This window comes from Callorhinchus milii, unplaced genomic scaffold, assembly GCF_018977255.1.
Source record: "Callorhinchus milii isolate IMCB2004 unplaced genomic scaffold, IMCB_Cmil_1.0 Scaffold27, whole genome shotgun sequence".
Taxonomy (NCBI): domain Eukaryota; kingdom Metazoa; phylum Chordata; class Chondrichthyes; order Chimaeriformes; family Callorhinchidae; genus Callorhinchus; species Callorhinchus milii.
In genome coordinates this window covers 4,556,169-4,567,674 of record NW_024704768.1, presented here as the reverse complement: position 1 = coordinate 4,567,674, position 11,506 = coordinate 4,556,169, and the positions used below count along the sequence as shown (strand labels likewise).

Here is an 11,506-nt window from a genome sequence, read left to right as displayed (position 1 = left end):
GTGGTTTCTATTGAGATGCAGATGTGACGCAGCAAAAGCAACGACCGCTGAGCGTCGGAAACTCAAGTGGAAAATCAGTATGATGCAAGGAACTGAGCCAAGAGTGGAGACGCGTTGGGGCGCAGCCAAAGCCTTTTAAATATAGACCCCGTTTCCACTCTCTCTCTCTCCCCCCCTCTCTCTCTCTCTCTCTCTACCGCTCTCTCTGCGTTCAACATAAACGAGATGAAGCTGCCCTCAGTCCCGCCTCTTGTTCCACGCAGGCAGCCGGGGCTCGCAGCTCTGAGCGAGCTCAGCGCTCTCCCCGTTAACTCTATCACTGCCACAATCCACACTGCCGTTCCCCTCCCCGACCAACACACCGACTGCCACCCGGCTCCGGACCTAACCCTGTTCCCGTAGCCCCTGCTGTTGCCCGGCCTCGGTCGCTAGCCCTCTCGCCTCCAGATCGAAAAGGTTGTGAGTTCAATCCTCCACGACTTCAGTTACCCGCCCGGGGACTCGAACCCGGCTCCTCTCGCTTGCGAGTGCTCTAACCATTTCGTGCCACGAAGCACACAGTCACTACACTTTACAGTATATTCCGTGAAGCGCCTTGAGACGTCTCGAAGACATGGCAAGGCGCCTGTACCAAAGGCAAGGTTTGCTATTGCAACAACGGCAAATGACACCCGTGCCGTGAGTGCCCTTCGCGTCGGAAAGACATCCCAGAGTCCTGGACAGTCAGGGGTTTTTGGACCTGAGCTGGGAGTTGGGGTCAAGAGGAATGGAGGGCGCGGGAGTTTGGGGGGGGGTTGGGGGCCAAAGACACAAAAGCATAAATATTATTATTATTATTTACGTTACAGGACTCTTTTCTCTAGCCTTGTGGAGGCCAACTAGTAAAGACCACTGGTGTGAAGTCTGGGTTTTCATGTTGTTTTGCTCCTGTTGTCTCCGGCCTCTTGCAATAATACTTAGGGTTACCCTAACCCTAACCCGGAGATCTCCCCGGCTCCACCCTGTGTAATCCGTAAACTAAATCTCCTCTTGTCCACACAGCTTCAGGGATGGCTCAAAGTCCTGTGTTTGCACTGATTTATTTGGCTTGGGCACGAAGGCCGGGCCTTAATTGTTGTTTCTTTGCTGGTTTGCAGACACTACAGCACAGAAAGAGAGTCATTCTCCCCGTCGTGTCTGTGCTGGGGCTCGCTCCCCCACTGGAGCTCTCTACTCTAACCCCTTTTGCTCTCTCTCTCTCTCTCTCTCTCTCTCTCGCTCCCCGTCGTGTCTGTGCTGGGGCTCGCTCCCCCACTGGAGCTCTCTACTCTAACCCCATTCGCTGCTCTCTCTCTCTCCCCGTCGTGTCTGTGTTGGGGCTCGCTCCCCCACTGGAGCTCTCTACTCTAACCCCATTTCCTGCTCTCTCTCTCTCTCGCTCCCCGTCGTGTCTGTGCTGGGGCTCACTCCCCCCACTGGAACTCTCTACTCTAACCCCATTTCCTGCTCTATCTCTCTCTCGCTCCCCGTCGTGTCTGTGCTGGGGCTCGCTCCCCCCACTGGAGCTCTCTAGTCTATATTCCCAGTTCACTGTATTCTTTTAAGTGGTTAGGTGGCATTTTTGCGTGGTTGATTATCAATGCGGAGATTTTATTTGAAGGACAGATTGCTCTGCAGGAGCTGTTTACTCTCGGAATGAGGGGAAAGGCGGTTCTTTTGAATTGCTTTCACTTGGACTAATTTACCACTAATGGTCTTTATTAGATCTTTCTATTTTCTGCCTGTTAATCCTGTTTGGACCCATAATTTGTCCACGTGGGGATCCAGGCCGGCAATTGAGACCAAGTTAACCTCTTGCTTGCCGAATCGAATTACACCTTTTTTTGGTCGGTCGGTGGGGGGGTGTCTGACACACGCAGAAACCCATCACATCACCGTTACTTAAGACTCCAAACCAAACTGAGAATTCTATGCGTCTCAGCTACACGTTTATTGGAATGGAATGGGATCTCTCTCTCTCAATCTCTCTCTCTCTAACCCGGAGGAACACATCCTGCTTACCTAATTCCGGAGAGTATTAGGCGCAGGTTGGCCAGAGCGTGCGTTGGGGGTAACTGCTGGAGTCTAACCAGCTAAACCCACGCATAGCTCGGCCATCGAGAGAGAGAGAGAGAGAGAGAGCGCTGTCTGGCCAAGCTTTCCCGCTGCTTGTCCAGCGAGGACCACACTCCCCGTTAGTTGGTTAGGGCTTTGGCTGCAGGTTACCAGGAGCTGAGGGGGAGGATTCTCTGCCCCCAGTGACTGGTCGGCCCTTCCAGGTCCTGCCGATGGCTGAGCCGGGCCGGGCTGGGCCGCCATCAGCAGTGAGTGCCCTGGGACACCGCGGTCCTGCCTGGCTCAGAAACCGGGGGCTCGAGACCATCACGGTGGGGTGGGGGGAGGTTAGATTCTGACATTCCGTGGAGCCAGTTCAGCCACAAGATAAAAAATATTCTCAATGCTCACTCAATCTATGTTTGTGGGGTACCTTGCCAACAAAACACACAGTCACTACACTTTACAGTGTATCCTGTGAAACGCTGTGAGACGTCCCTCGACGACGTGTTAAGGCGCTGTATCAAATGGAAGTCCCCCCGATGTGAAAAGGCGCTATGTAAATGTAATTTTGTTTGTACTGTTTATATTATCATCATAAAGTGGGGCGACTGTGTGTTTTGCAGTCAATATTCACACAGCGACGCCCCGCAAACAAGAAGCCGTGTGAAAACACTTTGAGCTGTTTCAGATACATGACACGACGTTGTATGAAGTGTGCGGATTATTGTTGCTGTAGCAGAGAGCGCAGAGTGTTCAGAGATACTCCGCCTTGTCTACATATTTGTCCAAAGGGCTGTTAAATGTTAACTTGTTTGCAATTCTCCTCATTGGTCACAGCTGTTGATTAACCGTCTGATCAGCCCAGTTTGGTGGCTGAACAACTGCCCACGGCTTTATCTTGCGCTCGGTCACCTCCTCTCCCTGGAAAGGCGATCCGCCGATTGACTAACAACCGGGTTCCTGGTTGCTGGTGTGCGTGTGCGCGCGCGCGGAGTAAAGAAACTTGCCTAAGCTCTCGAACCCGGGTCCTCTCGCTGGCGAGGCGAGGGAGCTAACCACTGAGCTACAGGGACTCCCACCACCCCCACCTTGCAAACCCTGGCCTCTCAGCGGGAACCATGTGGCTCGGCCGAAGGCTGCCGATGTTCTCCCCCTCCCCCTCCCCCATGGACTTCAGGCTCCCAACGTCCATTATCCAACTGGGATGATGACGGTAGTGCTAACTCTGTTGATCCTGGTGAGCGTTCGCCCTCCAGTGGCTGAGCTGGAGACCAGCGAGGAGGTTGGTCCTTACGGATTTTGTTTCGGGGTCTGGATGAAGAAGACCCTTCGGCCCTTCTGATCTCATCACCTCCACAGCACCCGCCCGCACCCAGCAACCCCCCCGCCCCGCCCCGTGCCCCATACCCCACCCCCATCCATCAGTCCTCAAACCCTCCCCGCCCCCACCCTTCCTGGCGACCCTGTCCCGGTCATTGGCTGAGCGCTCTGAGACGCTACCCTGCTCGGAGGGCGCTATACGAGTGCAAGGTTGTTGTTGTTGTTGTTGTAATTACCCCCTGGGTAAAGAAAACACTTCCTGGTGTCTGTCCTGAAATTGCCCCCTTTGTACCTCTCACCCCGGGTCCTCTTGCTCTGCTGCCTCGTCGCTCGGGACAGAGGTATTGATCCGGATTCACGTTATCAATCCCGTATAAGGTACGAAACACCCCTGTGAGGTCCCGGTATCTGAGACTGTTGCGGACTGGAGTTGATTAATAATCAGCTGTTATTTGGCACTCGTGTCGATATCAGATGCTGAAAATCAGTTCAATGTAACGCAGAGAGGATGTGGCATAGAGGTCAACTGCACAGAGGCAATGACATAAACTGGACAGGTTCCCGCTGGAGTAGAGAAGGCCAAGAGGCAATATGATTGCAGCTTTTGCAACCTTAAAGGGATTGGGTAATGTAGACCACGAGAAGCTGTTTTGTCTTGTCCAGAACAGTAGAACCAGAGGGCACACGGCCTGCGATCGAGTGGGGGGTAAATTCAGAACAAATCTGAGGAAACACTACTTCAGTGAACGAGTAATAAACGTATGGAACAGGAGGCTCCCGAGGGAGGGAGGGAGGGAGGGAGGGAGACAGTCGGTGGAAGCAGAAAGTGTTGATTCTTTCATGAAAAAATGAGTTAGATTTCGGTTAAGAGAATAACAGATAAAGGGGATAAAGTATATAGTTTGGCACACGACATGTGCAAGCGATTGCCAGGATGGTTGGTGGAAGGGGAACTGGATTGACCTTCTTTCATCTGGCAATTCTCATGCTTTTATGACTGGCAGAAGATAGGGAGGTTTCCACAGGAGTTGAAATGAACATTTTATTTTGCATTTGTATATTTATTTGAATTTCCTTTTCCCTCCACAAACTTCCTTGGCTCTAAGCAAACCCGGACTTTCACCTTTCCCCCGCTCATGAATTAATTTTTCTCTGTAGAAATCTAAGCTGATAATAATCCTTGCTTTTGATAATAGCTTCACAGGATCTTAATATCAAGTGTAGTGACTGCGTATTTTGTGGGCGAAACGCAGCAGCCAATTTGCTTACATCAACATCTCACAAACAGTCGTGGATTGAGTGACCAAATTATTACCCCCCGGAAAGCGATCTAACAACCGACTAACAACTGGATTCCTACTTACTTACATATCAACTCGTCAAGACATCTCAAAACGCTTCACAGAATATACTGTAAAGTGTAGTGACTGTGCATTTTGTGGGCAAAACGCGGCAGCCAATTGTGCACAGCAGCAAAGAGTCCCCCGCAAAGAGTCATGGATTGAGTGACCAAATATTTTTTTTGAAGGATTACTGCCCGGAAAGCGATCCGCCAATCGACTTAACAACCGGGTTCCTACTGCTGGTGTGTGTGTGTCTGTGTGTGGAGTAAGGAAACTTGCCTAAGGTTTCGCCCTGACCTGATCCGCCCCGGGAATTGAACCCGGGTCCTCTGGCTTGCGAGGCGAGGGCTCTAACCCCCTGAGCTACGGAAACACTTTCCCCAGACAACTATAATGAAGGGTTCACTTCAGCTGCGCTCCATTCCCTTTTAGGCCCTGTCTATCAGACGCTGTGGGCAGGTTTGGGGAGCAGAAGGGCCAGCATGAAGTCACAGATCAGGGTGGGGGCGTAGGAGATGGGGACCCAGAAGAACTTGGCATCCCAGCCTGCAGCGTAGCGTGTGCGAGGGTACTTGGCCACCAGGGCGTGCTCCATGCACCACGTGACCTTCGTGAGGTCCGTGTCGCACAAGATGTTCATCGACAACTTCTGGATGTTCACGTCTGCAGAGAAAGCGAGTCCGGGTGAGTCGGGATTTACTGGCCAAGTACGACGCCCTGTCCTGTCAACGGGGCAAAATGGCCTCCTGTTTGTCCCTCGCCCTCCCAACCCTCTCCACACTCCACCATCCAGCCACTGCGCCCCGAAACAATCCCTCCTCCTCGCCCCCACACTCCCCACCCCCAACCCCCACCCACCACCCACTCCCCCTCAACCCACTCACCTGAAGATCGTGCCAATACTAACAAGCGGGTTCCTACTTTACTACTTGATAAACGGAGGTGTGTGTGTGTGTGTGTGTGTGTGTGTCTCTAACCCCTGAGCTACGCCACATGACCTTCAGACTCGGGCGCGAGAGTGCTGGTGACTGAGCCAGGCTGACACCCGGAGTCAGGGTGAGCGACTGCCCCCAATTGGGATTGGCAGGTGGGTGAAGAACACTCACATTTGTCAAAATATTGTTGTCCGTAACTCTCACGTACGTCTGGAGCCAGTCTGCCCCACAGGCGATCAAGGTCTTTCTCGATCCCTTCCAAGTTGGTCATCGCTGTCTTGAAGAAGCCAGGCTCGATGATGCTAACTCTCACCCCAGAATATTGCATGTCCCTCCTGGGAGGAAAGAACTCACATTAATAATGATGATAATGATAATAATTCTTGCATTCGAGGTAACGCCTCATCGCGTCACCAAAGGATTTTGCTGTAAAGGTGCAGCGATTGCCTACTACGTGGGCGAAACAAACCTCAGGCTATCGGAGAATGATTCCACTCCGCACTTTGAGAGGCAGTAACCTCCGCCGGCGAAGGAGATGCGGCCCATCACGCTGGCCGTGTTGACAATGCGCCCCTTGGCCCTTTTCACCAGGGGGATGAAGCTCAGGGTCACCTCAATCAGCCCCGTCAGGTTCACGCTCAGAACCTTGTGGTAATCTTCCATCCTCAGCCACTCTGTCGGGCCGATGGGGGTGGACCTTCCAGCGTTGTTCACCAATCCCCACAGCCCTGCGAGGGACGACACCACACCTTATAATCACAGAACCTCACAGCGCGATAGGAGGCCATTCCATCCATCGGGGCCTGTGCCAGCTCTTTGAAAGAGCCACCAACTCACTGTCCCGCTCTTACCCCAACTAGTCCCACTCACTCCCCCCCCCCATCCCCAACCCCCACTCTTACCCCAAAGCCCAGCACAATTTTTCCTGTTGAAGCACTATGTATATTATATTGCACGCCCTGTAGCCTGGTGGTTAGGGTGCTCGCCTCGCAAGCGGGAGAACGAGGGTAAGATTCCCGGCCAGGCGGGGCGGGTTGGGTGCGATTGCACGAGTTATCCAGGTCAGATTCCTGCCAGTTTTTCCCTGTTGGTTTATGGCAGACCAGCGCGAGTTTCCTCACCTTTCTCCCCCACCTCGGCCTTGGCCCATTCCATGGCCTTCTGGATGCTGCCGTTATCTGTCACGTCTAACAAAGTGGTTTGGAGCCTGGACGAGCAGCTCCTTTGAAGATCATCGGCACCTCGTTGGGTCAAGCAGCCGGCCAGGACACGGAAGCCTCTCTTGTCCAGGGTCTTTGCCAGTAGGTTCCCGAAGCCGGTATCGCAGCCAGTGATGAGGACATACTTGTCCTTGACGCTGCTGATCTTCTGACGGTCTCTCACAACCCAACCGAGGGCCAACAAGATCACACCGCAGACCAGACACAACCACATCAGGTCGGCTTGAGGGCAGCCGTGGGATCCTGAGAAGATCAGTGCTGGTGATTAGGAATCAGGATTAGTTCATTGGCGTTGCCCACAGCACAGTGGTGAGAGCCCTCGCCTCGCAAGCGAGAGGACTCTGGTTTGATTCCCGGGCGGGTCGGGGTGAAACCTTAAGCAAGTCACACACACCTCTGTTTATCAGCAGTCAGTAAGAACCCGGTTGTTAGTCGATTGGCGAATTGCTTTCCCGGGGGGTGATAATCCCACCTGTTGACCACGATTTGACACCTACACGAGGTTTGGATCATGCAGTTGACATGTTTGCCACTACGAGGTCGGGCAAGAAAGTGTTTTTAAAAAGGTATCGTTGCACATTTTTGTTGCGTGTAGTTTAAAGGGCGAGTAGATGTGTGAAATTGTAGTGACACTGTAATGAAATTGTAGTGAAATTGTAGAAAAGTCTTTTACACCTCGAAATGATTGTGTGCCTTTTTAAATCAAACATTAGCTGAAACATTAAAAAAAAAACAAGTCCTGGGAAAGCTCAGACTTGGCAATGCCGACTGCATCCTTATCTGTCTGCACATTCCATGGAAGCAGAGAAGCAGTAACGAGCAGAAACTTCTGCAGCTTTGAAATGAATAAGACATTGTCTGACACAAACACCGTCTGGAGATACGCTTATGCCTCTAACGTCCCCGAATCCTCCCCTAACCTGAGCCCCTTCCCTCATTATTTCTTACTCTGTGTTATAAATGTTAAAGGTTGTATTCTTGTTAGATAGCTTTAGATTGTATCTTGTATACTTTAGACAACGGTATTAATCAGGTACATACTCTATGCCAATTATATTTGATTGATTTTTTAAAGAATCATAATCAACACGAATAGGTACTAATTAAGTAGATGACATTTAACCTTGTTTAGAGATATAGATTGATTGACGTCACCATTCGAATAGTTGTTGGAACCACATGGTTGATAATGTTTTTTTAATTGCCTTTGTATGCTTTACGACCTTGAGCACTTTTGGGGATAAAAGGGCTGCTTCAACTGACCAAAAGCAGTTCATTCTTGGGACTGTCGACTGCTCTTGAATCAGCTCTTGCAATTGCAATAAATCTTACTTTGGATATATCCGCGGTGTAGGGTCTGTTTGTAAGACGACGGTTGGGACGAACGGGGAAAAAGTTACAACTCAACAGATGTAATGTCCATGGTTCAGTTGCTCGCAGCTGAGGCAGTATATCAGATACACAGCATCTCAGTGGAGCTTCGGCCAACCTTAGGTTCAAAATTACCTAATTATTGTTTGTGCCAGTATTCAGTTTCAGTGACCTGAAGCCTGCTTTCCCAACTGAAGGCTGAAAGTTCAGTTTGCTCTTATTGAACCCCGTACCACAAACATACACATTTTCACACACGCACTCTCTCACACACACTCTCACACGCGCGTACACACATAATCTCACACACTCACAAACACTCAAACACACTCTCACACACGCACTCTCTCACACTCACAAACACTCACACGCACACTCACGCACTCTCTTATACACTTGAACACTCACACACATTCTCACACAAGCTCTCGCACGCGCACTCACACAGTCTCACACACACTCTCACACACAACAAATGTCCGCACATTCACTACCTCCACGTACATTTTGACAGGCAAAAACCTGAGGCGAGTTTCCTTTCCCAACACACTTACCCGCGGCTCTGTTTACCTAGTGGCAAGGAGGAACCTGTTTGAGCCTCAGCACCTCAGGCTCTGGCAGCATCAACCTCCATGGTTGCACCCTTCAACTCACCAGACAGTCAGGAACCCGGGAGTCTTGTTCGACCCTCAATTGTCTTTTCTTCCCCATTCCAAGCCCTGACCCGCTCTGCCTTCCCTCACCTCCGGAACCTTCAGCCACTCTGCCCCCAACCTCTGGAATTCCACCCCCCAATCACTCCGCCTCGCCCCCTCCATAGCCTCCTTCAAGTCCCACCTCAAAACCCTCCCCTTCGACCGTGCCATCGGCCGCCTCCTTCTCCTCCCCTCCCTTCTCCTCCTTACCTGACCCCAGCTCGGGTCTGAAATGCTGTTCACTGTCCAGCGCCTTGCGACGTCCTCCCGACGGGAAAGGTGCTACACAACTGTGATCCTGTGGTTGCTGTTAGCCTCACTGGTGGCTTGTGCAGGCTGCCTAAATTCACATCATTTCCAAGGCAATTTCCACCTTCATTTCCACGACGTGTGATTCACAATACACTTTGCATCGCGCCTGCGTGACTGTGTGACAGCATAGCTCGTGGCTGAGTTATCGCTAAGTCGTGCCTTTTGCAGTGGTTAATGGTACATATCGGGATTAGGGCCAGATTAGTTGTATTACACTAATCCTACTCGGGGGGGGGGGGGGGGGGGGGGCAAAAGTCTTAGCTCAACGACTTCATTGAGAAGGAACAATCTCTTACATAACAAGTGTTTAGTAAGAGCAAGGGAGCTGTGTGGAGCAAGGAACCGACTAGAGCGAAGGTGAAAGGTGACAGTAGGGCTGAGGCGAGCATTTAGCTAGGTAGGCTTCAGCTCGATATATCCTCAAGACCTCCCGCGCCCCCCTTCCCCACGAAACTCAACGGTCAGCCTGGCTCAGCGGGTAGCAGTCTCGTCTCTCGACTTGTAATAATAATAATAATCCTTGCATTCGATACAGCGCCTCATCACGTCATCGAGACGTCTCAAGGCGCTTCACAGGATACATCGTGAAGTGGATTTTGGGCAGGGCCATATTTTAGGCAAGTTTCTTTACTGCACACACGCGCGCGCGCACACACACACGTCTCTGTTAACCGAGCAGCAAGTAAGGAACCCAGTTGTTGATCGATTGGCAGATCACTTGGGCTAATAATCCCTTCAAGAATTAACAAGAATAATAATTTGGTCACTCAATCCACGACAGTTTCTGGGAGGCTGCCGTGCGCAAATTGGCTGCCCCGTTCCGCCCACAAAATACGCACAGTCGATTTATTTTACATTAAGTGCCGTGAAGCGCTTCGAGGCGTCTCGGCGGCGTGATAAGGGGCTGCATCGAACGCCAGGATTACTATAATTCCTGTTGGTCTGAGAGAAAAAGGATTATGACATCTCCGAGTGTGGGATGTAAGGTTTTCCCAGATTACAAACACTTGGATGCACATCACTGAGATTGCAGCGAGCCCCATAACAAACAGGAGCCTTAGAAAAACAACCGACCCATGTATATTGCAATAGGTTGAGTATTGTGGATCAAGGCACTGGGGAGATCGGATGAGAATCTTGCGTGAAAGTAGATTAGGGAAAATCTTGACCCACATTACGCTCATGAGCACTCACATAAAGCTACACTCTGTGCAGCTCAAACAATCAGCGTATAGATACTGAACCACTTGCATTTACACAGGGCCCTTCAATTGGCTGCCGTGTTTCGCCCACAAAACACAGTCACTGCAGTTTATAGTATATTCCGTGAAGCGCTTTGAGACTCCTCGCCAACGTGATAAGTTGCCGTATCAAAGGCAATGATTATTCTCCTGGGGAGGGGGAGGGAAGAGAGAACCATCTCCCTTCTTGTTTATCAGCCTCGCAGTTTGAACTCGACTTACCCTGAAGTCGAGAGCGAACCTTCTGCTACAACTCTCCGGGTAACTCGGGAGACCAAAGGCAGGTCCGAAGCTTCACTCCTCCACCAGCTCTGCTCCCGCTACAGAGACTGGAAAAAAAAATGCCCTTCAAATAGAAGTTGTACAACAAATGCGAGCTTTTATCTTGTTTCGGGGAGGGGAGGAGTACTGAACAGCCTGATAAGAAAAGCTGTATCAGATCACGCCATTGGTTGCAACGTTACTCTAATCTATGGGGCCAATTCCAGCCTTCACATAACTCGTTGTATTTTCTGTTTGTATTGTTCTTACGTAAAATGTTTTCTGCGGATTATTTTCTCTCTCTAAACCCCCTCCTCACCGCCTACCCTGCCACCCCACCCTCGTCTCAATCCTTTCCCGGGGGGGGGGGGAGGAGAGTAGAGAGTTATAAGAAATCAACGTTGGAATTAGGAACAAAAATTTTAATCGTTTCTTGAAAGGAAATGAATGCGCTTTTTCACTGACGAGGAAAGTTCTGGCAAAATGCTTTGAGAATCACGTAATAGGTAGTAATAGGATTACAGTTTAGACAGAGAGAGAGTGAAAGAGGTTTGTAGAGTTGGGTTCGATCCCCGGACAGCGCAAAACTTTCCTTACCCCACACGTCTCTAGTTACCTAGCAGTAAGCAGGAACCCAGTTGTTTCCTCTGGTTTCCTGGGCGGATAATAATAATAATCCTCGCATTTAATATAGCGCTTTTCACGTCGGGAGGACGTCCCAAAGTGCTTCAC

At 50.8% G+C, this 11,506-nt stretch overlaps 1 protein-coding gene across 2 annotated transcripts; it reads right to left on the bottom strand.

Moving 5' to 3' along the window:
• Positions 1–4,980: 4,980 nt before the first annotated feature.
• rdh5 (retinol dehydrogenase 5 (11-cis/9-cis)) lies at positions 4,981–10,872 on the bottom strand. 2 transcript variants are annotated; one of them, XM_007896694.2, is made up of 5 exons: positions 10,736–10,872; positions 6,796–7,137; positions 6,144–6,402; positions 5,846–6,009; positions 4,981–5,402 (listed from the first exon to the last, which is right to left on the bottom strand). In XM_007896694.2, exons 2-5 carry the CDS (start codon positions 7,106–7,108, stop codon positions 5,182–5,184), a joined length of 957 nt encoding a protein of 318 aa, XP_007894885.1. In that variant the 5' UTR covers positions 7,109–7,137; positions 10,736–10,872; the 3' UTR covers positions 4,981–5,181. The 2 variants fall into 2 exon arrangements, with proteins under 2 accessions (XP_007894885.1, XP_042200293.1); XM_042344359.1 differs by lacking the exon at positions 10,736–10,872 and adding an exon at positions 8,920–8,971 and having other exon boundaries at positions 5,050–5,402.
• Between the last annotated feature and the right edge of the window lie 634 nt (positions 10,873–11,506).